At 32.3% G+C, this 27931-nt stretch overlaps 1 protein-coding gene and 1 long non-coding RNA gene across 3 annotated transcripts; one reads left to right on the top strand and one right to left on the bottom strand.

Annotated features, from left to right (window-relative positions):
* Positions 1–1457: 1457 nt before the first annotated feature.
* LOC105346522 (A disintegrin and metalloproteinase with thrombospondin motifs 10) lies at positions 1458–27832 on the top strand. 2 transcript variants are annotated; one of them, XM_034446844.2, is made up of 15 exons: positions 1485–1702; positions 13125–13191; positions 15220–15434; positions 19038–19112; positions 19219–19354; positions 19446–19566; positions 20491–20584; positions 20677–20760; positions 21089–21240; positions 21591–21734; positions 21901–22056; positions 22936–23080; positions 25381–25500; positions 25772–25823; positions 26581–27832. In XM_034446844.2, exons 1-15 carry the CDS (start codon positions 1655–1657, stop codon positions 26808–26810), a joined length of 1839 nt encoding a protein of 612 aa, XP_034302735.2. In that variant the 5' UTR covers positions 1485–1654; the 3' UTR covers positions 26811–27832. The 2 variants fall into 2 exon arrangements, with proteins under 2 accessions (XP_034302736.2, XP_034302735.2); XM_034446845.2 differs by lacking the exon at positions 13125–13191 and having other exon boundaries at positions 1458–1702.
* On the bottom strand, positions 16832–18056 carry LOC136272833 (uncharacterized). The gene is made up of 3 exons (XR_010710859.1): positions 17905–18056; positions 17605–17730; positions 16832–17185 (listed from the first exon to the last, which is right to left on the bottom strand). It is a non-coding gene; the product is annotated as an uncharacterized lncRNA (long non-coding RNA).
* Positions 27833–27931: the final 99 nt, after the last annotated feature.

Genomic DNA, 27931 nt, shown 5'->3' with positions numbered 1-27931 from the left:
TGGGGAAAATTCAGCCTGCGCATGAGCTAGCCTGGTTCCTAAGCGTAATGGGTAGCTCAGGGAACCAGGCTAGCACATGTTTATCTGAATCGGGATCGGGATTCCGTGCCATATGCACATAAGTTCAAAGGCGCTGTAATTGTAAAGTTGTCGGTAAACAGTACAGAAACAAAGTATTCCTTTTAAAGAAATGATTGTCATGTGATATGAACTATCAGTATTATGAAATAAGTTAATGTTATGCCGAAACTCGACATGCATCAAATAGCATAATTTGCAATGTTTTGTTATTTCCCAATATACATATAACTTAACTTTACTTTTATAGTAGGTGAGGCTAGAGAACTCCCCGATCAAATTTTTTAAGCATTTATGTATAATTGAATGATTATGTCACTGTATAAAAGTTTAAATCTCAAGAAAAATGCATCAAAATATATATCAACATAAATATTGCATTCCAATAATCAAAGGTTTACACTAGGTTTTTCTTATCAGATAACAAAGAACATTTTAACATTAACAAGTCTACACTATAAGGAATAGTTCAACCTCAATAGAACGTACTTAAATCCTTATCAATGAAATGAAATTTTTAATTTACACAAAGCTGTCATTGCATAGTTAACAAAGTAGTGCGAATCGTAATGTGTGTGCAAATAGTAGAATTCACAGAATGCCTGATACTATACATGCAAACTTCATTCATAGATAGATCATAATTATTTTAGAAGTATGAACCCTTTAAATTCTGAAAGTCAGGGCTATACATACATGTATGCGTAATACAACGTACAAATTTAGTTGTTAAAAGCAGAGGGCTAGAGTCGGTGGAATCTCTGATAATTTTAAGACTTTCGCGTTTTCGTTGGAAACACATGCAAATGGTCCACGTATTGTAGTCCTTTTTTAAAGGACAACAACTTGTATACTAGTATATATGTCCCTGCTGTATTAATGAATAATCCAAACAAATTCGCTTAGCTAAGTAGCATCCAGGATCTTATACATTAACCTCGTAATCTGACTTTATCGTAGGTAAATCTAAATAACTGTAAACGGAATTGGTTTTGCAAGATAATCTTAACAAAGCCCCCCCCCCCCCCCCGAAAAAATTTTAATATGCAAACTTTTTGTGCATGTAAATATAGTAGTATTCACTGGGCTGATCACCATCTAGGAACCCATTATTTGAACTTTATCTTTTGTCAAAGAGTGGGTCTTGAATAGTCCTTTTGTTCAGCTTGGTAATATTCCGAGATTGCTTCATTTGATCTTTATTTTTGGTCAGTAATAATTTTAAAAACCTTGTTTATAAAAACGCTCTACATATAAACGTACAAACTGAAATAATGTAAAGAATAGAAAAAATGAATAGCGATTAGCAAATGGTTTAGATATAATTTTACAAATTCAGTTACGCACTGTACATATGAAAAAACCCTTTAAATAGCCTACAGCACACATATATACCAAAATACTTCCACGTAACTGCTTCCTGTATAAAAATTGAGTTAAATTTATGTATGACAAAATAGTATCATCCCACATCATGTGCCTTGCCGATTACAAAGACTGTAAAATAAATGGTAGAAGATGGCGGTGTGTAGCATTCGTATAATAATCTATCTGCAGGTGGCCTGCTACTGTATATATGGGATCCATCTTCCCCTCCCATTTGAATTTGAGGGAAATCCTTACGGTAAGTTTTTCTGAGGCTGATTAAACCATAAACGCATGCTGAGGTTTCTCTGATCGTTATAATGTTCAAAGATAATTATAATGGAATAACTATATTTTATAAATGCAGTTAAACTTGAAACAAATGAAGCACTGATTGTAAAATACGACTTCAAATTCAATTATAATGCATTATAAGATACTGAGTGGTCAAATTACAATATTTATAATCAAAATCGATTTACAACTGTTTTTAAGCTGAGGTTGATGACCAATTATACACAACTAAGGACGTTGCAAATATATTTTTTCAATCAAAATTTTGATTTAAAAAGAGTTTGCACGCTTTATCCTTCACTTAAAATAATACTTGAAATTGCTGGGTTTTTTTTTAAACTATACATTTTAAACTTTAATTACACCATGACAAAAATATGTAGCTTTGTTCCACTTTATTAAAATGATGTCATTAAAGTTGTTTTAAAAAGCCCCAATTTATAAAGATTTTTGTTTGCATTTACCAGTTTACAATGTATATATAAATTACAATTTTATATGAATTACAAATATAACAAGCTTTCTGAGAGTATTGCATAAGCAATACACGTCCCCTACCGGTTTGTGGAAGCACTGGTATGCAGAATATCGGAACCGAACAATAAAAAATTTGAAAATAAAAAATGAATTATCTCGAAAATATGTCAACCAGACGCTGCAAACGTGTAAACTTGATCTGTAGTTTGACATTTTGGAGCTGTTCAGCAAATTTCATATTCTTCCTCAAACGCATAAAGAAAAAAAGTGTGGAAAACTGAAGTGGGACAGACAGACGGACGGACTGACGGACGCAGAGGAAAGCTATAGTCCCCTCCGGTGAAAACCGGTAGGGGAATTAAAAATGGGGATTTCATCGGATATATCATTTTCAAAGCAGTGTTTAAGTTTCAAAAACCTCCGTCGAGCTAGAAATTCCATATTCAGATAGACACTTCCTGTTCAAACAAAAAAATGGGATTGGGTACAATACACCTCTTTTGAACTCTATTCTGTACAACATGTATTTACTCCATTTAAATTGTTAATTGTATTTGAATGGTAGAGATTCGATTGATAAAATATGTAGCCCGCTACCAAACAGAAAAAAACGCGGGTGATATCAATTGAAAACATCGTTCGTGACTTTAAGATAGAGATTTTGTTATCTATCGTTTTAATAAATCTTTCAACTTTCAACTTTCTTTATTGCTTAAGACATACATCCTAATGCATATGATTTTTTTAACCGAATATGTGCAGCACATTGCATGGATTTACTAACAAACTGGTAATAGCAATGAATATGAAGTACAGTAATAATAGCATTGGAAAATGTACAATTCAACACATTGATTTAATTACAACAATTGCTTTAAAAATAGTATGTCAATCAACATTTTTACACATGATAGCTGTATAATTTTTTTTACATTGATGGTTTATTCCAATAGTTTTTTTTATGTGTTTGACTCATAATTCCTGGTGTCGTGGACATATTAAGTAAAGTGATATTCATCCTCAATTTCGGATCTACAAAATTCAAATATTCTGTTATTTCGCAAAATATTTCTATGACGTCCACTTTCTATGGATAAATTATGTGATGACATTCTGATTTTACTGAGTTGATTTTTGTAAATACAAGGAAATCGTCTTACACGATGCACACACCATGATTACAGTAAATGCATTTTAATCAATTCACCCCCTCTCTCTTAGATTTAACACTAGTAAATGTATTATTAAATGGACTGCATAACATTCATGCTTTTACAATATGAACTTCACGCTTAACTAAGACCTGGATCTTAAACAGACAGTTATCAATGTCCTTTAAAGAAATAAATAGGTTGTATACTACATGCAAAGTTAACATGGCTAAAATGAAATACCGTTATAACGAGTGTTTTTCAATGATTCTATAAATATATCCATCTTTTGTAGTGTTGCGAGTCTTGAACCCACTACTTCAATAATTGAATTTCATTAGAGGATCACGTGTGTAAATTGCAAAGATTTAATAAAAAAAAAATTATGATAAATTTTTCTTTTAGATGTTGTGTAAAATTGGCTAGGTGCCTCAGATGACTCTAATTCAAACACTCCGGACATGGCACACCCTAAAACACCATGGCCATGAAAATCATGCGTTTGTCTTACCAGTAAGATGTACGGTCTTTTGCTGTACAGTGGGGCCTTAGATATCCGGACGCCAGATAACCGGACGCTTCAGTTTACGGACGATTTTATTTGGGAACAGATTTTTTTATACGTTATTTTGTCTCATTTATCCGGAATTCCGCGTTCCAGATCCGGACGGTCTGTTTTTACCACAAAACACTGATTTACTACTAATCTTGCTTCATTTAACCGGACGGTAAAATTTGATGATACCCTACTCAGTATAAAAGATTACCCCTGTCAATTAAGTTTCACTCCTTTTTTACGTGCTAGACCCTCATGAGTAGCTTGTATAAACACACTGACTTCCCAAATCACTTTCAAAAATCGGAAAATTGCTTACAACAGTGTATCACACACATATCATACTTGGGCACAAATAATTTAGATTCGGTTATCATTATTGTCTGGTTAATATTTCATGACAAAATAACAAAATAAAGCAGAGTTCTTTATATCTAAAAACGTTCATAACAACAGACAACTCTAGTATGTACGTGTTGCTATATGGTATGAAAGGCAAAAAAACCTCGTATCAACACTGGGAGCCATTGTATACAAATACATTATCATTCATGACAACAATAGACATATTTCAGATATCCGGACGCTTCACCTATCCGGACGATTGGACTTGGGAACGAAAGCGTCCGGATAACTGAGGCTCCACTGTATATTGCTTCCCGTTCGGTTGAGTTTCGCCCAAGTCCTTCAGACTGTTCTAGGTTGCAATGGTAAAAACCTGCCCATTATACAAGAGCTAAATTTTAAAATAACTTTTCATACCACACAGATTGCCAGATATTTAAAAGAATGTCGAAAAAGACTTGATCAGTAAATTAAAACTGGATTCATCCTGCTAAAAGAACAATCAAGACACCAATTTCTTACGGATTTACGATTGTCTTTTTGCCCATTTGAAGTGCTTTTCATTTGAGACTGTAACTAATAAAAGGCACAGCACAAAATTAGCCAATAACATAAAATATGTGCTGCAAAATACCAATTTCTTGAGTTGAGGTTTTGTATAGGGTAATGATTTTAACCAGAATTGACTTATTTTATCTGTGCCATTTAATATGTTTTTTATCGTCAACTTGTACTCATAGTCTGCTTTGATTTGGACGTCGTTCTTGAAGTGATAGGATCCTGAATGTTTTCCAGCTAAGCAAATTCCTTTCGCTTTTTAACAGTGAACTATTGTAATTTAAATATGAATTGTGCTCATTTTAATCAGCTTAACTGTATATGTTCTTGGTTTTCTGAAATAAAAGTCCTATGTATGCAGTCGACATGTGTTCTCAAGACCTTGACAGAAAATGAACGTCAAATTATGGACTCCAGGATCGATGTTGTTAAGAACATTTGTAAATTGAATGACATTCTTGTAATAAACGTACTACATGGAACTGCATACGAGGGTTGTTCGGAAATTATTGAGACATTTTCTCTAATTCTTTTAGTAAAAAAGATAAACTCTTGAAATTTTACCAAAACGTAAATCAGGATAGAGTTTATCAATGTGAAAAGTTTCTTGTTCATTGCATGAATAGATCATTCCTAGTAAGCTGACCAACGTGCCTTCGTCCTGTAACCCGGCGCAACCGCAAACTTTTTGCAACGTCATTTTAACGCTTCTTATTGCTCCCGTGTTTTAAACACCTTACAAACGAACTGAAATAAGAATTATTCTTTATTTCTCATCTTTTGTTTTAATTTCAAGATGTCATCATTTACATTTTCTCTCATTCTTGTTTTTTTAGAGAAAAAATCGAGTTATTTTTACCCGAAAGTCTAATTACTGTGAATGTCTCCTGCAGTCATTTTTTTTTAAATATTTTAGAACTGTTGACAACAGTTAGTGTGTCAAAACTTGTTAATTAATCCCTTTGGCCTAATTCTAGTTAAACAATTAGTGAAAAAAAATATGATGAACTTAAGTTATATACCTTGTCTTGTCATCGTATAGTTTTTTAGGCAATTTCGTGGCTTTCAAAGGTCTTCTTCTGAGATTTCCACCAGTTTGACGGTTTTCAATGCGCCGCCTTGACGTCAAAATTCAATGTAAAGTCGTTGTCAGGGGCCCGTTTCTCAAAAAGGCTTACGTCCAAGCGTAAGCTTGGTCCGAACTAAATCAGGGACTAAACCTCATAACCAGACCAAGTTGCGTTTCACAAAAAGGCGGAAACTTAGTCGGGTCTAAATTTGGGTTTAAATCTATGCCTGTTAATGGGTAGGTGTAAGTCCTTAGTCTGTGCACAAAAATGGCGAGTGTTTTGTTTCTATGGCAAAATATACATAGAATTTTATTTTTTGCTTTGTTTTATGTGTTATTAAAGAAAACATTCACATTTATTTAAATATTTGTACATGTACATATAACTTTAAAAAATACCTATTGTTCGATAACTGTTTCTATTTCTAAATAAATTAAGATTAAATCAATTTGATAAAAAATGGGCTCACCTTAATAAACGTATGTAATATACATTACTACTCGTAATGAAATTTACCTAAAGTGTGAAGAATCAAAGATGGGTATACCCCGATAAATGATATACACACAATATTTAAAAAGATGCTTTATTTCTACATTAAACATGTATTCCTCAACAAGATAGATGTATATAAGTACGAATAGATTATTGATTTTTTTAATCAATACTCAGTAAGCATGAACTAGAATTTAATGTTTCTAATCAAATTTGAACATGTGAAACGAAACTGATTTCAAAATTATGAATAGGAGCAACTCAAAACGTTAACATTTGTAATTTGTCCTTGTGTGTGTTTGTTTGTTCTTTCCCTATACATGTATTACTGAAAACTTTACAACACGTATGCATTCTCATTTTTATTTTTTTACTCCTAGTATCTTTACAAGACCGTATGAAAGCTACATGTATTATGGCATGTTTATGAACTCGCATTTAGATATAATCAATTTTTGTTTGTTAAAATATTACTTAAAAATATGTTTTAGAAGCGTGCAGAGTGTGCATCAATTTTAGATCTGTTGACAAGCGTTTGTCAAGGTTATGGAATATTATAAAATTTCACATGCACACCTTGAATTTTTGGAAATGAAATTCATTAATCTTATTAATTCTAGAATGAAGTGATCAATTGCGTTCATATTTAACATCGATCGTAATTCTTTTAAAATAGGTATGGGGCACATGTACTATCAATGATTTTCGTGCATATTCATATGCATTGTTTATTTGTACTCATTTAATTAAATTGATCTTTAATTACTTGAATTCATGATAGTTTTGTTTCATCATATTTAAGATGTACGTATATCAAGGGATTTTTTTATTTCGAAGTTGTCGACTTGCAATACAAAAGCGTTGTTTTAGCAGTTTTACAACAGTGTGCATTATTTACAAATTTAACTAGCTTGCATTTGTCATACTTATTATATAAACAATTGTATACACCCCCACCCCAATAACCCAAAGCAGATAGGGAATAAAGTAAAACTCACATGCACTTGTTAAAACCGCAAAGATGCAAAATGTCTTATCCGAAAGGGGATAGGGGAATTTTTTAGATGCCTTTTCCATTAAACTTGTAAAAACCTTTTATTTATAAAACTTTCTTTAAATAGGAAGGGTGTTCTTAGATAACTGCTTTTAAATTTTTATTTTAATCAAGATACTGAATACGGGGTTTTTTTGGTCCCGTGTAATTTCCGTCCTTCTACACTTGCAAACAGTTTCACTCTGACGTGACTTCGCCCAGTCACAGCTGTTAAGTTACTTAATATTAGATATTGAAAATCAACATAAATTCGTCCGCTGACAACGAGGGTGAAATGATTGAAAATTAAACAGGGCGAATTATTCCCTGTTTATGGTGTATATTACTTTCAACCCCCCCCCCCCCCCCCCCCCCCCCCCCACCGAAAAAAACCAAAACAAAACAATCGATCGATTAAACCAAAAAACAGGAAAGGGAGTTGGGGAGACCCCGGCCTCAAATGTTGATAATTCCTGTATTGTTAATTGTTGACTATTAATATCTTTCAAAACTATTATCATTTGAATCGCAGAAAATCAAGAATCGTTTCCATGTCATTGTCTACATTCTTTCAATATTGGAACAGATGATGGACAAGGTTCATGTAATATTATTTATACAGTAGATATTTTCGATTTCAGTTGGTTGCTGTTATACTCATGGCCATATTATTTTCTATAAATAATATAGTGAATTGATAAAAAAGAATCAAGCCTTATCCCAGCATCTGAAAATGTCTAAAGATCTACAGTGTCTATGAAGCATACTTCTCATTCTGCAGACGTATTGGGCCATATCCACTGTACCTTGTCCCTGTATTTTATAAATATTTGAAGTTTACACGAACATTGAAGTTAATTTCTATGTATTGTTTTGTTGAATTAATATGTAAGATTGTGCCTCAATATCATCTACAATGCATTTAATTGTCACATATTTGGTTTCTGAAACATCTTATATATGCCGCTTTCATATCAACTGTTTTTCTCTAAAATGTCATTATGTTAAGAAGTGTAAATTAAATCATTTGTTCTACTTTTATTAACATAAAATGTCATGAACAGCTTGAACTATGCACATTCAGTGGTAAAGTATAACATGCGTACTGTCGGGTACTACATGTACTATGAATTGGAAAATTGATCCACCACATATAATCATAGCCTCAAAGCAAAACAAAATACGATATGCGCATGCTTAGTACTCAGTGGAAGTTTTTCGACATTTAAATCCTAAATTACGCCTCTTTCAGAAACGCAACTTAGACCCGACTAAATATTGGCGTAACTTTGTTAGTCGGACTAACTTAGGCCCAAATTTACGCCTTTTTGAGAAACGGGCCCCAGGGGCCCGTTTCTCAAAAAGAGTCGGACTAACTTAGGCCCAAATTTACGCCTTTTTGAGAAACGGGCCCCAGGGGCCCGTTTCTCAAAAAGAGTCGGACTAACTTAGGCCCAAATTTACGCCTTTTTGAGAAACGGCCGTTTCTCAAAAAGGCGTAAATTTGGGCCTAAGTTAGTCCGACTAACAAAGTAACGCCAATATTTAGTCGGGTCTAAGTTGCGTTTCTGAAAGATGCGTAAGTTAGGGTTTAAATGTTTAAGAACTTAGACATCTCCGCTGAGTACTAAGCATGCGCATATCGTATTTTGTTTTGCTTTGAGGCTATGATTATATGTGGTGGGTCAATTTTCCAATTCATAGTACATGTAGTACCCGAAAGTACGCATGTTATACAACTGAATGTGCATAGTTCAAGCTGTTCATGACATTTAATATTAATAAAAGTAGAACAAATGCCTATACACTTCTTAACATAATGAAATGTTCGAGAAAAAACAGTTGATATGAAAGCGTCATATATAAGAGGTTTCAGAAACCAAATATGTGACAATTAAATGCATTGTAGATGATATTGAGGCACAATCTTGCATATTAATTGAACGAAACAATACATAGAAATTAACTTTAATGTTAGTGTAAACTTCAAATATTTATAGAATACAGGGACAATGTACAGTGGATATGCCCCAATACGTCTGCAGAATAAGAAGTATGCTTCATAGACACTGTAGATCTTTAGACATTTTAAGATGCTGGGATAAGGCTTGATTCTTTTTTATCAATTCACTATATTATTTATAGAAAATAATATGACAATGAGTAACCAACAGCAACCAACTGAAATCGGAAAATATCTTTTGTATAAATAATATTACATGAACCTTGTCCATCCTCTGTTCCAATATTGAAAGAATGTAGTCAATGACATGGAAACGATTCTTGATTTTCTGCGATTCAAATGATAATAGTTTCGAAAGATATTAATAGTCAACAATTAACAAGACAGGAATTATCAAAATTTGAGGCCGGGGTCTCCCCATCTCCCTTTCCTGTATTTTGGTTTAATCGATCGATTGTTTTGTTTTGGTTTTTTTCGGGGGGGGGGGATTGAAAGTAATATACACCATAAACAGGGAATAATTTGCCCTGTTTAATTTTCAATCATTTCACCCTCGTTGTCAGCGGACGAATTTATGTTGATTTTCAATATCTAATATTAAGTAACTTAAGTAACAGCTGTGACTTGGCGAAGTCAAGACAGAGTGAAACTGTTTGCAAGTGTAGAAGGACGGAAATTACACGGGACCAAAAAAACCCTGTATACAGTATCTTGATTAAAATAAAGATATAAAAGCAGTTATCTAAGAACACCCTTCCTATTTAAGGAAAGTTTTATAAATAAAAGGTTTTTACAAGTTTAATGGAAAAGGCATCGAAAAATCCCCTACCCCCTTCCGGATAAGACATTTTGCATCTTTGCGGTTTTAACAAGTGCATGTGAGTTTTACTTTTTTCCCTATTTGCTTTGGGTTATTGGGGTGGGGGTGTATACAATTGGTTATATAATAAGTATGACAAATGCAAGCTAGTTAAATTTGTAAATAATGCACACTGTTGTAAAACTGCTATAACAAAACTTTTGTATTGCAAGTCTTCGAAATTAAAAAAAAAATCCCTTGATATACGTACATTTTAAATATTATGAAACAAAACTATCATGAATTCAAGTAATTAAAGATCCATTCAATTATATGAGTACAAATAAACAATGCATATGAATATGCACGAAGATCATTGATAGTACATGTGCCCCATACCTATTTTAATAGAATTACAATCGATGTTAAATATGAACGCAATTGATCACTTCATCCTAGAATTAATAAGATTAATGAATTTCATTTCCAAAAATTCAAGGTGTGCATGTAAAATTTTATAATATTCGATAACCTTGACAAACGCTTGTCAACAGATCTAAAATTGATGCACACTCTGCACGCTTCTAAAACATATTTATAAGTAATATTTTAACAAACAAAAATTGATTATATCTAAATATATGCGAGTTCATAAACATTCCAAAATACATGTAGCTTTCATACGGTTTTGTAAAGATACTAGGAGTAAAAAAATGAAAATGAGAATGCATACGTGTTGTAAAGTTTTCAGTAATACATGTTTAGGTAAAGAACAAACAACCACACACAAGGACAAATTACAAATGTACACGTTCTGAGTTGCTCCTATTCATAATTTTGAAATCAGTCTCGTTTCACTGGTTCACATTTGTTTAGAAACATTAAATTCTAGTACATGCTTACTGAATATTGATTACAAAAATCAATAATATATTCGTACTTATATACATCTATCTTGTTGGGGAATACATGTTTAATTTAGGTACATGTAACTTCAATTTTACTCCTCATTTCCTTATTTTCATATCAATTTTTTACTTCCTTCCAAAAAAGTGGGGGGGGGGGGGGGCAACTCCATCATAATTCATTTTTTTATATGTAAATTTTAAAAAAAATTTTGCTGCGAGAAAAAGTGGGGAAAAAGCCAGGCCCCCCCCTGCCCCCCCCCCCCCCCCCCCCCCCGGTGCTACGTGTCTGCACTTTAGGTAAATTTCATTACGATTAGTAATGTATATTACATACGTTTAATGAGGTGAGCCCATTATTTATCAAATTGATTTAATCTTAATTTGTTTAGAAATAGAAACAAAAGGTATTTTCTAAAGTTATATGTACATGTACAAATATTTTAATAAATGTGAATGTTTTCTTTAATAACACATAAAACAAACCAAAAAATAAAATTCTACGTACATTTTGCCTTAGAAACAAAACACTCGCCATTTTTGTGCACAGACTAAGGACTTACGCCTACCCATTAGCAGGCGTAGACTTAACCCCGAATTTAGTCCCGACTAAGTTTCCGCCTTTTTGTGAAACGCAACTTAGTCTGGTTTTGAGGTTTAGTCCTTGATTTAGTCCGGACTAAGCTTACGCCTGGACGTAGGCCTTTTTGAGAAACGGGCCCCAGATGTCTATTGTTTGGTAAATATATTTGTACTATATCCGTATTTCAACTCAAACATCAGTGAAACTTAATCAACAGTTAGTCGCAAAGAATAGCAAAATGAACATATTTAATTTGATTTCTTTTATCATTAACTGTAATTCTACGGACACTTATAAAGTAGATGTTTAAGTTGTTTAATCCCCGAGTTCATGGCTGCGCCGGGTACCCCGACCACCGACTTGTTTATCTACTGTCGTAAACAAAATATTAAATATTCTTTTAATATTACTTTGTTTTATTATTTGTTGGTGTTTCTTCAGTGTCTATGCCAATTTTCACCAAAATTCGTCTCTTAGAAAAGAAAATAATCGATTTGTCTCAATAATTTCCGAACAACCCTCGTACACTCAGGTGGTCTAGTAAAACCAATTCCTTTTTATGGTTATAACTTTACATATTGGATCATGGATACTATTCAGAAATTGCTAATTCACGCTATTTATTTCCAATTACACTCGTATGAAATGTAATATTATCATTTTTGCCAGACTAGCAATATGTATATTTGCCAGCGGTCTTGTCATTTTTGACAGTGACATTATTTTCATTAAATGTTGCACATGATAAATTTATTAAAAAATTGAACCGTTATAAAATACTTATTGCCTTTTAGAAAAATAAATACATATAGCTAATAATTTTGCAATCTCTATTTTGATTTATTTATTTTTGAACTTCATAATTCAAAGGTCAAAGGAAATTTATGACATTAGTTTAAAATATTTTTTTCCGAACTTTATACACTCATTGTTACTCAAAGGTCAATGGAAGTTTTTAACATTATTTTTTAATAGCAAATCAAAGAACTACATAAATCAAAGGTCAAAGGAAACAAATACCTACATGTAGGTAATTTTGCCTTTTCATAGCCAATTTTGAGTCTACCGATGTAAAAACAAGCAATTATGAAAAGTATTTCATTTCTGAAACGCATCACAATACCTAAAGAGTGACCACAATTGAAAGTAGATACAATTTTTCATTTTGATCCTCTACGTACAAGAATGTATATACGCGGGATATCGGCAAAATTGTATCTATCCAAAAACCTATTAAAAATAACCAATCAAATTGCACCAATACCTTTTCATGGAAAAACTGTTCTATTCAAATGGAATTCCAAATATCACATAACAGCTTCCTTGTCAAAATACGTCTCATTTACATACGTAAAACAAAATATATTACCCAAAGTTGCTGATTTTCAAGGACTAAAAATTAAATGCTAGGATATGACGGTGTACAACCTTCGTTTATTAATCTGGCTGCAGGTTGCTTACTGCTGTGTATATGCGATTCAGCTCCCCATTCCATTTGAATTTGAAGGAAATCCTTACGGTAAGATTTCTTGGGACTGAATGTTTTGCTGTAAATTAGTAAGATAAATATTTTAAATGAATTATTTAAAATATCCTTCCAAGTTAATGCAGTTTACATTTACTTACTGAACATTAATTTTCGAACAATTACAAAGAACATTTATTTGTCAAATACTAGGATGATGTCAAAATGATCAAATATGATATTCAATTTAGTTTAATCATTAAATGCAATTTTAAAGTTTTATGCTTTATAACACGTTGAACGATTGAAGGTTCAGATTGGCAATATCAATAACTAAAAAAGGTGAACACTGCTTTTTTTCTTCTTTTATCAAATTGCAAAATGTTTTTATTCTTCAATTTTTATTACAGTTTTTTCCTTGATTTAATCCATAAAAATATATACAGTGTACATTCAATATTGCAGTTTATGACTTCGAGCAGTATATGCACTTGAAGAAGTCAATTTTTCCATGAGTAAACGGACTTGTATGTTTTCTTGAAATGCTTAGATATTGTGTTAAAATATGATATTTCTAATGTATAGTAGTCTACATTTCCTCTATTTTATTGGTTCTTTTTAATCATTCAATGAAAAAATATGGAGCACTACCCAACTCTATAATGTTATAAGCACTGAGTTTTAAAAATGAAACAATTGAAGATTTTTTTATCGCAAACACCAGTTCCTGTGAATACAAATATATCTTTTAACTACTTTTAAATTTCATGCATGTCAATAAAATCTGTACCGTGAATATAAAGCGTATTGTAATTGAGCATTGCAATGAATGTAATGTACATTTCATTGCCGCCATGATAACTTTTCATACATTGTAATTTTTTCTAATACCAACCTTATGAGAACAAAAAGTGTTGAAATAATGTTTTGCATTTTTATTATCGAGGTTCATTTCCTAAATTATTGAAATTTTTGTGACAAATTCTTTGAAGATATCATTTTAAAAAAATTTTAACTTACATATTGTAAGTTTTAAAAACTCCATTTAACTAGATTCCATTTTCAGACAGAACACTTCCTGTTCAAACAATAATGGAGTGGTTAACCTTACACCTCTTTTGAAATTCATTCTTTACACTTCGCTCTTGAAGACATGTTGAAACTACATTTTTATTGTTAGTTAAATATATAATCTGCAGAGATACAACTGATAAAAATGTTACACAATAATCCCCTCTCCAGAAATAAAAAGTTAAAATACATGTGTATGGCTGCGTGTAGTTTTCAGAAAAATTACCACGTATAGTTGCAATTTTTCCAACGCCTTCAGCCCTCGATATCGTAGTCTCCTCATATTTCCTCGCTTCATAGTCAACTCCCAAAATCCTTGCTTTCGGACGGTCTAGAATTACTCGAACACAGTTGAATATTTCCAAATTATGTTCTTAATGAAGTGTTGCTAAAAATCAAATATCAGCCAAATTGCATTTTATTATGTACTTAAAACAACCTAACCTACCATTAAATAATTTACACCAACATATATATACATATATACACATAGATATGATTAAAGTAAATATTTTAAAATAAAATGACAGTAAACAAACGAGATCGCAATGCACTATAATTATGTTTTGGATACAAAACTTATTTTTTAACATCTTTTTCTCAATAGAATGTTTGCCAAAGGAAAGAAAAGATTTTTTTTTTAAAATAATCTTTTTAATATTTATGATACTCATACAGAATTAAACCATCATTGTAATACATTGCTCATTTGATATGCCAAACTTTACAAAGAAATTATAATATACAAACTAAAATACCAGCTAATGACATATGAACCAGCTTTTTCCTTTATCCGTTCCTTTCCTTCTGATGTTCACAGGCAGTTTGATCTACAAAAGAAAAAAACCCCAAATTATTTGATATCATGTTAAACTAAATATCAGAAAGTTAAGTTTAAGAAAAAGTCAATTTAACTTAACTAGTAAATACGTTGGTTCCTGGTGGTTTATAGGGCCAATTTTAATACCATTCATGTATCTAGTACGAACGTATCTTTTTTTAAATTTATAGATGAGGTCAAAATTATGGTTTGGGATGACGGAAGTAGATTTCGAAGGTCTGCTGATGATGCCATTATTCCTGCTCAGAATTTGGAAGCCTCGTTTTCAGTTAAACAACATCCCGTGAATTTGCGCCTGAGCAGAAACGATGATCTCACACCAGAAGTGCCCGTGTACACAGCAAACGAAGATGGCATCATTAAAGAGGATATAAAGGATGATCACGTACTGTTTATTCTGCTTAACCTTGCTTTCTAATACAAGCATGGATTACATAATGACGTTGGGGCCGCCTACTGAATGAATTTCAATAGATTATATGACAATCACTAATCAGAAAATCTCCTTTTTTATGATGACTATAGAATCATTAGCAGTCGCCGTGCCAAACTTTTGTAAATTTCGGTGATACCCTCACATGGGTACTAGTATTGAAAATCCCTAATAAAATATAAAACACATTCTTTTTTTTATTATGCCCACTACAAATTTGCGATTTTACCTTTTAACATCGACATGAAACTTCGAAATGATATGAATACAAAATCATTGCCCAATGGATTTATATGATTCCATGGTGTGTAATGTTGGCACTGTTTTGATATAGTCTTTGCAGAGGGAGATTATGTTATATCCCAGGTATCGGCGTCGGCGTTTGAAGCTAGTTAATTTTTTTTGAGCAAATACTATATATAAGTTATTGACTGTCATACATTCACCAAACTTGCATGGGTTGTGCATCTGGACCTACTAATGGACGTTAAAGACTTGCATGCTGAATGTGGGGCATGGATTTCTGATACTGGAGGAGGTTAAGGTTTTTGGAGCAAGTTAAAGGTTTTGAAGCAGATGCAATTTGATAGCCACATCTAAGTTACTACAGTAACAGGTCTTATTTTCACCAAACTTTCATGAATGGTGCGACTTATGATACTAATGAACTTGACATGCTGATAAATTGAATGCTGAATTTGAGCAAAACGTTTCGAATGCTGGAGGAATTTAAGTTATTGGAGTTATTTTAGTTTTTGGAACAGGTAGCCTTTGACGGCTATATCTTAATTATCTTATTGCCACAATGTAGTTTTATCGTTACCAAATTTTGCTAAATGAAGCATCTTGTGACTGATGCACTCCACATAGTTGATACTGAAACTGAACCATGGGTTTCGGATGCTAGAGGAGGTTAATGCAACTTTTATTGTCATGTACCTTTTATTTGGGTGAAACACAAGGCTAGCTTTAAATACAGAGGCTGATCTCCATTATCAAGGATGCTAGGAAAATTTGTCCTACATTACTCAAACTTGCATGATGGATGGGAGTGTAGGAATATAATACATGAATATCATCATCCAATTTGTATGATATTCAGTCATATGATAACTATTTTATGATATACTGTATCGTATAATATGATTCAACCTACGACAACCTTCATATAATATGATAAAGGTAATAAAGGTGTTGCCTTATTCGGCTCTGTAATGTTTGATTTTATACTAGTATACATATGTTTGTGCCGTGCATCTAATAACCTTCGGGTATGGATTTGACCTTAAACATTCAACATTATATATATCATACATGTATTTATTACGTTTCAATCAGAAGAGAAAAAAATGTATTTAAGGTGGATCTCTACACCAAATAAGTGTAGGAGATTTTTGTTGCATGCATTTGTTACCAATACTAGGCACAGTATTCAACAATAATATACCTCAAAATACAATACACTATTTTCTAGAGAATTTTTAAAATATCAGTCTGGTTCCAGATAACCCCTTATTAATCAAATTTTTAAACATTCCTGTTTTAAAATTCTTATGAAAGTGAAATGTTATTAAGTTTAGAAATGAAAAACAAAAAAATCATGAATGAAGTTTGTATGATTTTTATTGGAATCCACATAAATATGAAACTAAAATATAAAAAAATTCTTTTAAGGCAAACTGCTGGACAAAATCCCACAAAACCTGAAAATATAAACAATATTCGTTGGTGAATGGGATGAAGAAAAGAAATTGAATGAAATTGAAAAATTAAAGGAAATACTTAATTATTGCAAAAATCTTGGTATGAAAAATCCTGTTTAAGAGTTGTCTTTCTTTATTTTACATGGTCTCAAATATCTTGGGATCAATTTTTTAATTAATAAAAATCACGAAGAAAAATTAAAAAAGGAACAAGTTTATGCTAAATATGTAGATATAAGATAAGTAGTGCTTATGATAATGTTTGAAGCTGAAAAATCATATTATTGATGAATGCATTTAAATATATATTTAACTCTTCAGAACAAAATATTAGTAGTTAATTATTTTATAAATTGCCTTTTACTTTTTTATATACAATAGCAATTATAAACAACAACCATACGCATATCAATACATACATTAGATGTCCATAGTGATACACATGCATGTGTGGAAATGAAAAACATGCTCCTTTTCAGAAGTATGTCTTTCCCTCATTTGGCTTGCAAATCCGGGCTTCCACTGCTATTGCTACCTAGTTGTATCTATTTTAATCAAAATACATTAGTTTAATGTCAAAGTTTCAGTGAAAGTCCTTTACTGCAAATGTTTTTTTTAATTTGGGAAGTTAGGATCAATTCAAGAGATCGTACTACAGTATTTTCGTTTTATATTCATCATACATATATAGTTTAAATGAAAATTTGACATCTGCTTACCTATATCGATAATCCGCCACATATGTATGATCGTCTGTTGCAGATGACATGACAAAAATGTGTTGCCAATAGCAGCAGAGCAGGGAAACGGTATATTATTTTGATTCCACGTTTTCCGTACAAAACAGCTGATAATCAATGTTAGTTAAAAGCTTTAAACAGGAAGAAAATTGACGTATTTTCTAAGCGTTTTGGTGATTTCATTCCTATCTCACCTCCTTAGTTAGAAGAGTTCAATTAAACGGTGTATAGCTATTTTGTACCACGACATAATGTTATCAATCCGGAACACAATGGCGTTTCGAACGGAAGTCAGACATGTTTTGACGATGTAGCCTTCCACCTTAAATGCTTTTCTTACAATCAGATTTATATATATATATATATATATATATATATATATATATATATATATATATATATATATATATATATATATACATCGGATGCTAAATTATTTTTCGTTTTAAAAAGGAATTCTGCACCATTTTTATTTTAGAGGTCGTGCCAACTAAAAAGTTACACGCTCCGGTATTCGCAGGCTTACAGGAAAAATAGGTGGATAAGATGGCCCAGAACACTAACATTTCATATAATGGGTCTATATGAGATTCCTTTTTAAATAAACTTTGATTTTTTTTTATTATTTCATTATAATTTTTGTATACATTTATTCGAATTGTTCCCTTGTATAAAAATCATTTTATAGATATCCTTAGATTTAAACAGAAGCATCAAAATTTAAAACTTAGAATTATTTATCTTTATTGAAAAAATCTGTCCCTCTCACCTTGGTACGTTTTATTCGATACAGTATTCATTTTATGTCTAAGCTGACAACAAATTTTGAGCTTTGTGTTGTAATTTTTTTTATTTTCAAGCAAAAATGCCCTATTTTTTCTCCCTGAAAATTTAGAATATATAAAGATACCAGAGGTAAAAATTGAAATGAAAATTTCAATATCAAAATAATTTTTGAGAGAGATGCCAAAATATCCTATAAAAATGTTAAAATTTGTTCCACAATAAGTTGAAAACAATATCAAGAAAAAAATATATGAACTTATGAATAAAAGTGCTTAACAATTTATGTTATTGATAAAAATCCTTAAAATTTTTAAAATAAATTTTAGAAAGCCTTTTTCTACCAAGACGTATCCAATGGAGCAGCAGTATTTGTACAAACATCCCAGTCATCCTATTGCTTGGTAGGAATTATTTTCCAATAAGACGGTCTGTTCTGGTTAATTTCGTGCGCTTGTTACGTACTTCGAATGTATTTGAAATTTGCATGACCAATGTGAAATCTTATAGTTTGGCACCTTTATTATGGAAAACGATGAATATTTTTTGGAACCAAATCAAAGAGAGTGCACAGATTTACTGGTAAATTCCACCTTCAGAGTATGGCGATCCAATTTCTCCGAAATCCAGAACATTGATAATATAGGTACTCAGTAGGTTTCCTTCATGAAATTAAATCCTGAATGTGATATAAAATGAAAATATTGAATTTAACTTTTGACATATTTTACCTTAAGATAGAGACATAGTTGATGACTACGAACCAATCACTAGAAAAGAGAATGGGCGTTTTAAGCGAAACGTAGCAGACCTTAAAATAGAGACTCTGTTTATTACAGACTACTCCATCTACAGTTAGTAAGTATGCAGGTCATAAACATAACCACAGACTTATAATGGGTCAACATACGAGTTGAAGAGATTTGTATTGCATTGAAGTATTTTTTTTAAAATTAGAACAACATTGATTCAATTTCTCCATAGAATGCATTGGTTTAAAATTTAAAGATTATGATCTCTGGAACAACAACGGCTCCAAAATGAGTATATATATATATATATATATATATATATATATATATATATATATATATATATATATATATATATATACTTTGGGTTTACTTGGAAATCGCTATTGAGGTCAAATTTATGCATTGAAGTGTAAAGCAGACCTGTCACCTATCTTACCATCCCACTGCCTGTAATTCCTGCCTCTTGTATATTCCTAATACACAATAAGTATCTGCTTTCAGGGGTATACATGTACTTCTAACCGGGTTTACTCTATGTGTCCACTCGGGGTTTACTTTGGGTTTATATAGTACCGAACAGACCCAACCTAACAGAAAGTAAACCCAAACTTAACCCTGGGTTTACTTTCTGGGTTTACTCGGGGTTTACTTTGGGTTTACTAGAGTGGGCCCAGAGTAAACCCAAAGTAAACCCCGAGTGGACACATAGAGTAAACCGGGTTAGAAGTATACCCCTGAAAGCAGACGCTAACTGTGTATTAGGAATATACAAGAGGCAGGAATTACAGGCAGTGGGATGGTAGGATAGGTGACAGGTCTGCTTTACACTTCAATGCATAAATTTGACCTCAATAGCAATTTCCAAGTAAACCCAAAATAAACCCCGAGTGGACCCAAATTTTCAAAAAGTAAACCCAGAGTGGGTTTTTACAACTCTGTATTTCTTACTGATATAAAGAAAAGGATACTTTATTTGAACAATAAATCAGTTGTTATTTTTGTTAATAGTTTTAAATGTATTTGGTAGTTGGTATCACAAAGTAACCGTGAAAAAAGAGTCAGACAGGCCTCGGACCACTCGCAGCGTCATCAGACAGTATTATGCCTTTGTGATCAATGGGGTAAATTGTGAAAGTTTCTTTAGTCGGTATTTTGATGCCCACAAGTAAATGCATAAAGCATGTTGTGTTAAATAGATTTTTGTTCTTTTAAGATGGATGTCCGTTTTAAAAACATCCCCCCGAAGTCAAGTGGGTTTACTATCTCAGTGGTATTTTCTGGTATTTTTATTGCAGATGTAAGTAATTATTTTTTCTTTGAATGCATAGATATACCTTTCTTGATGAAGCATCTGTATTTGTTTATTTTGTGCATTGTAAATTATACTTGTAATGATGTCCTAATCAATAAAAAATAGAACCAGATACTGTTACATTTATGAAAAACATCGATTTTAGTTACCATATACAATTTTGAGCGTTGGAATTTCTTATTTCTCCTAGGACTAATTTTTTTTAAATCTATAAATTGAATAAAAAGACATATCTTAAATTGATAACTCGCACCTTAGATGTTCATCCGTTTTTATTTGTACTGAAGTTTAAATAATTCTACACATGTCACAGACTGAGGCAAAGTCTCCTTTTACCGAACACCACAAGGTGACCTCTGTAACCCCAAACCAAGTGGATGCTTCCACTGTCCTAAACCACACGGCTACATGGCTACAGCAGCAGACAGGACTTCCTGGATTCGATCACGCGATGATGTTTTCACGGTACTGTAAAATATAAAAGTCATATCGAGAATCCATAACGTCAAATTGAATGTCTTTGTAATTCATTTCTTTTTCAATCATGAAAACCTATGAATTGATTGTAAAAGATAAAAAAGATGTTTGTAAAATACAGTCTCCCTTCTAAAGTTAATGATAGAAAGAGAAAGTGTTAAGATAAAACTTTGAATGGATACCGCAAACACAAATTGTTTTGATGATCAAAATATCAGTGGTGTGCACAATTAACATAATTTAACAAACATTCATACTTTATAGTATGAAGAGGATCATGAGAGGCATATGTTCTCTTCTGTCAATGTTAAATGAGTTCATGTTTTTGTAACATGCAGTTATGACTTTGCCAAAGGATCCTCCTCCGGGATTGTTGGAAAAGCGTTTGTAGGAACCATGTGTACTCCTAAAAGTGTTTCCATTGTAGAAGACCGTTTCAGTTTCATTATTCTGGAAATAGCCGTGCATGAGCTTGGACATAGGTAAATGTTAATAATAAATAGATCTTAAAATTATTTTTATTAATGCTAAAATATGATTACCTGAAAGTTAAGATGATATAAACTTTTTTCATATTTTTAAAGATGATGTGTAAAAATTTCTTAAAAACACTTCAATTGAGTATTATTATTTCTGTTTTTAAATTAGCTTGAATGCATCTCATGATGGCAACGGCAACCAATGTAGCCATGGTCAATACATAATGTCAAGGTTTCATCGCGAGGTAGAAAAACAACCCAAACCTTGGAATTTCTCAACATGTTCCATTCAGTATTTTGGAGATCTAATCGCTAGTTTGGATGAGTAAGTACATTGGAAGCTGTAAGAGTAAACTGAGGTGACCTATTGCAATCTGTTTTCGTCTGTCGTCGGGTGTCTACTCTGTATGCGTCGTGCGTTAACAATACTCTGGCAAACCGGAAGTAAAAAAAGTGTTTGGACCTAAGCACAAATCATCACCGCTAACAAGCCTTAGTACTTGAAAATAATCGATAAATTTGATGCATTGTTTTCAGAAGCATTGTTTTTCAAGAAAACTTATTGACATGTACGTAATAAATACCTTGAAAATAGTCAGTTTTAATTGGTACGAGCAATTTAGATATTGGTTGTAACCTTTTGTATTCCTACGCCAGAGTTCGATATTGCTCGGATAGAATTTACCAGAAATATGTTGACTACTGATACATAATGCATCGTATAGTTCGATGGCATTAATTATATTTTTAGATATTTTAAAAACAACACGTCAATAGCCCGGAATATTAAGGGAAAATATGCACAATTAATCAAATACAGACAAGAAACTACTTGCCATGCGAAATAACGTATCGTTCATTTTAAAATAAATAATAATGATTATCAATAAACTCGTCTCCTGTCAGTACTTCGATACTTGATTCTACTCCAGAATCAAACTTAAATACATACATGTATATGAGACTTCTCGACAAGTTTGTGTATGGGCAATGGTACTCAGGTGACCGTGGAGGCCTATTGGCCTCTTGTTTTTGTTTTAAATACAGCAAATTGAAATATTTAGAACAATTATAAATAAAATATAAGATATTGCATTGTTTTGCTTTTCTCTTATGTTTAAACTATCTGTGATACATTTCAACTTTAACTGTCAAATTTGGTTAATACCTGACCTTCGTTAATGTTGATATTCTACTGCTGCAGTCAAGGCCTAAACTGTATGGCTGATCTACTAGACGACTTTGACCCAACAGCACTGGTTCCTGAAATCAACACATTGCCAGGAACTGTATATGACGTAGATGAACATTGCCGACACATCGTTGGGGAAGGGTCAAGTTTTTGCAGAGTACAATTTTTTAAATATTTTTGAAATTTCAAATTCGCTTTCATTACAAAGAATCAGATTTCCAAAGGTGTTCAGTTCACACCCTTTAGCACTTTCTAAGACCTGGTATAAAAAGCTGGCTCTAGACTCTCAACTTTTGAAAGTCATATAATGCAGGGGTTATGGCTTGGTGTGTGAAATTCATCACACAGCAAATTTGACATTTCAATTTCTTTTTTCTTTATCAGATAGCAAACCGAATTTATTTACAATTAAAAAAGATAACGTGATTTCTTTTTCTTAAAAGTGGCTTATTATGTTATAGTTTTGTACTTGTAAAATACAGAGATACAGTTCAACTAAAATACATCCAAAATGTGGCACATTATGTGCAATCTTGTGATGCTTGTTAATGTGCCAAAAAAAAACCCCAATCCTCCAAAAGCACCCCCCCATTCACCATGCTACATGTAGTTGAGGACACCTTTATACGGTTACACATGGATATTCTTGGCCCCTTTAAAAATATTTGTTAATGATAGGCATGGTCAAATTAATTCTGTAGAGCTAGTTTGATTTACTTTGGAGTTGACGAACTGTTGATATGCTTTGCATGCTATGATTTGTGTTGTAAGGGTAAATTTGGTCTTTTTTAACGGTCAGGAAAGGGCAAGCAGTTTTAGTACTTGCTAAGGATAAGCGCATGTCCCTAATGTTATGGTAAGTGATGTTAGGTTGTTGTGTCTACGCAAAGTTTGATTTTTAACGTGTACCTCGGCATACATCTTCGAAATGGCTCCATGTGTTTCATTTTGAATAAAAGTGGTTATAAGAAGGGAAAGAATATCTTGGAACACATGACTTATCACACCCTTGGCATGATCCTCTTCTCTTATTCCCATGTGCTGTTGGCGAGGCTTGTTACCACTGTTGTTGAGGAGGTTATTGTCATGGTTGCTGGGTAGGTTGTTGCGGAATCTGCTGCCACTGTTGTTGAGGACTACGATGTTATGGTTACTGGGTTTAATGCTGCCATGGTTACTGGATTTTATTGCTGCCATGGTTGCTGTGTTTGTTGCGGTGTTTCTAGTTTCGAGTTCTTTGCAGATAATAAACATTGCTATGATACGGCTTTTAATGTTGCGTTAAAGTTCGTTGACTTTGTATTGCACTGTAATTCAAAGCAAATTGTGTCCATGGGTCATTTCTCTGCTCTTCGCAGGTAGGCATTTGTATTTTCTGTAATGTCCTATTTGATTCCCATAAGAAAAAATGTTGCCTCATTTGGGGCAAATCTGTCTTTCAAGCACTGTTTTGAATAGCTGCATATTGGTTTTCGTTCACTTGTGAAAGTGTGAAATGTTGTAGCTGCTTGTTATTCGAAATTACAGCCATTGGCTAGTAGTGCTGATCAATGCTTTCATTGTGAAAGTTTTGCCAATTTTTAACGTTTGACAACCATTTAAACACATTTTTAGTTCCATCGAATTTCAATAGCTTTAAACTTGTGGACATTTTGATGTTTAATTGGTTTTGCGGCTTAGTTGGCTAGTAGTTATTTGTTCTGCTTGATTGTTCTGCTAAGATTTGTTCGGTTTGCTCATTGTCACTGACACGTTGTTGTTGCTCTGATTGCTGTTCTATTTCAATGTGGATTTTAACTGGTTATGAATAGTTTCCTTGGTTCCCTTGGTTGCTGATTTCTGTCGAAGAGATCTGTCTTACTTTCAAGGTGTTCTTTAGGTAGGGTAGTGTCACCTTTTTTTCTTTCTGTTTCTAAGGTAGTAGTAGCTGGGTTGACTTTTTATAGGGATGACCCAATGCATATTCTTCCATCATTTGTAACGTGAAATGTTTTGTGGTTCAGTTTGTTCGATGTCTGAAATGGATTTTAAAATGTAGTGATTTCTTTATATTTTATTATTTGTAAACAAAACAATTAAGGCAATAGCTTTGTTTTAGTCAAACATAAACTGTACTGTTTCAATATAAAGCAACACAACAAGTTTTAAATCAAATCTTCAAACCATAGTGAAAAAACTCTGATAAACCAGGCTTGGACAGAATGATTGGCAGATGAAAAGACAGCGATAACGACTATTACCCATCCTGGTTTCACCGGTAGATGACTGGTTGATATAGGAAAAAGATTACATTAAGGTCCTATGTAGATGATTATAAAAGCTGGATGTAATTCAGATATAGTCCGTACAAAAGTAGTGTTAATGCTTATTTTCTTTTACTTTTTTTGAAAATGTTAATTAACACTCTTTATTATAAGGTTTAATTTTCATAATCATGTTTTTTCTCTTGTTTTCTAGCATTTATACAACAAAAACAACTTAACTGATTTATGCTTAATATTGTATTGCTACAATACAAAATCAATGAAATGTGTGGGTTACCTAGGCGGAGATGGTCTTTCATGTGGAAATAAAAAGGTAAATATAGATCCACAGCATTTGTACATGTGGTTTGCAAACTTGATATGACAAAGGTTTCCATGATAAATACGGTTGGAAATTGTAAATTGAAATGCACGTTGGTTGTTCTTCTTTTTAAGGATATAATGAAAAAATAATATATTATCACTAATAAAACAACTGTAAAGTGAATCATTTGCAGACTTAAGAGGTATGATGAAAGGTACTAAATCTATGAATGGTATATAAGTTATAACTCTATCTTTTAAATAAATCTCCTTCGTTGTAGTGGTGTTTGTCAGGAGTATGTACCTTTTCCGAGTCGGCTCCAACAAAAAACGGTACCTATTGGTTGTATAATTTTAACGATTTTTATAATGTTTCATAAGAGCTTCAAATCTTAATGTTTCGAAAGAGATACATGAACGTTTGTTCAGGTGAATGATGTTTTACATGTGTCTCTTGTGTTTATTTGTTGTATGCTGTTTGTTGAACTCTGGAATCGTTTTTAAAACGCTAACTATGAGCAGAAATATACATCATTTAAACTGGTTAGGGAACTAGTTTTAGGGGTTTACGCACATAGTTGCATGGGCTTTTGTGAATATAAAGCTCGGGCTATTGTGAATCTAAGGTGCGGGGCTGAAGTACATCATTGCAGTGGCTGCCACGCAGTGATGAGGACATTTAGTGCCTGAACAGAAGCTGAAATATAGAAAAATCAAATCGATTCTTTCTAACTAAAACTTGTACAAAGTCCTTAAGAACCAAGCTAGGTTAGCGCTTTTCAGTACTATAAGTACTTTGATTCTATATGTAACATAAGTGTCTTTTTATAACCTTTTATTCTTCTTATTCTTTCCCTGCTTGAAAGTTGGCAATAATGTGTCGAAATAAGCTTTGGTGGCACCCCCAGAAATTTATTTAGCGGTCATCATTTACATGTTGCGACTGCTAAATAAGATATAATTGTTTCTCGTTAAAAAATATATGGTATTAAAATCATCGTATGTACTGTTGATGAACATATTTAGTAAAATAACATAGACGTGTATTTATTATTTATTTTTTTATTTTTTTTTTTTTTTTATCTTTTAGAAGAATGTCTGTTTGGTGACGACCCTTTCACATTTCGTTATGGAATCAGAACCATTAAATGTAAAGGTGGTAATTACACTGTTCAAAATTCCCCCGATTTGTGTTACTATGGAGATATTAGACGTCGCTGTTGTGCTACTTGTTCATCTGCCTATAATGGAGTTCTAACTACTTTTTATTTGTCTCCATTATTAATTTTTTATTTACTCAAACAATTATGGTCGTTTTGAAATGTTTCTTGCGAAATGTTTACAAACATTATGATACAAACTTGAAATATAATAAGGGCAAATACTAATACTATTAATCGTCAAATAAGTATCGTTTGTAATAAAGTTAAGTTTTTGAAATTGATTAAGATGAGTGAGTTTAAAGAATCGTTGTTTTTCTTATGACATTTTGAATGATAATGATCGAAATAAAATAATGTATATAACCCTTCTCGTATCCAATATTTTCATTTGATATTGTCATTTTCAGTTTGACACCAGTTACAAAATATACTCCTTCAAAACAAACAACAATTATGTTAATAATTGTATTTATGTATTGAATGCTATAATTTTATTTGCTGATTTATTGTATTTTTCATGTTTACGTTTGAATAGATAAGTTGCATTTCTTTCCCAGGCCTTGTAGAGATCGTTGGCCATATTATGTAATCTCCCTGCAGTGGTCACTGTCCATGTCTATTTTTAGCCCAAATTCCTAGTCTAAAAACCTCCCAGTGACCTGTTATGTAATTGCTAAAAATTCCATAGTGTAATTCTCTCCAAATTTAATTTAATAGCCAATCAAATTAAGCGATACGATCACGTGGTTTGATGCGGTCAGTATCTGACCAGTGAGAGTAGGGTCATTCTGTCTTCATCTATGAGAGTGTTAGCACGAGTAATGTTTTGATACACCCACCACCATCCCCGTTTCTCCACTCCAATATTCGAAAGTTGCATACATGTACAAAATATTGTTATTTTGCATATGGCATATTTTATTTTTGAGGTGCCATCTTTTTGCTGGTTTTGTATATATTGTATATAATTTTGAACAAAATATTGTTTTTCTGTATTTTAAGGGGATCAGCATATTGATAAGTTATTTAACATTTTGTGTGAACAGTTTTGGGTCTGATCCCCTACAATGTTGTTTATATTTTTCTTTACTTTCGTCATTTTTAATAAATGACATATTTCATCATGCACAAGTGTTGAGTTCATTTATCAGACAGCAAAAACGGAGCTGCGGTGAGGTTGTGCAGCATGAGAAAATTTTGATTGGTTCAGAAGAAAATAACACATATCACAATGTTACTTTTAATTTGTCAATGTCTGATTTGAACGACCTCATGTGG

This window comes from Magallana gigas, chromosome 2 (genome assembly GCF_963853765.1).
Source record: "Magallana gigas chromosome 2, xbMagGiga1.1, whole genome shotgun sequence".
In the NCBI taxonomy this organism is placed as follows: Eukaryota; Metazoa; Mollusca; class Bivalvia; order Ostreida; family Ostreidae; genus Magallana; species Magallana gigas.
Note: the sequence above shows the minus strand (reverse complement) of the source record. Positions and strands in the feature narration are given on the sequence as shown.

What these genes read in the sequence shown, in the direction of transcription:
- LOC105346522 (XM_034446844.2), top strand. Translation starts at nt 1,655, where the DNA reads ATGGGATCCATCTTCCCCTCCCATTTGAATTTGAGGGAAATCCTTACG. An exon ending in AGGATATAAAGGATGATCAC is followed by an intron (nt 15,435 to 19,037) that starts GTACTGTTTATT and finishes AATAAATTTTAG; the next exon opens with AAAGCCTTTTTCTACCAAGA. An exon ending in CTAATCGCTAGTTTGGATGA is followed by an intron (nt 22,057 to 22,935) that starts GTAAGTACATTG and finishes CTACTGCTGCAG; the next exon opens with TCAAGGCCTAAACTGTATGG.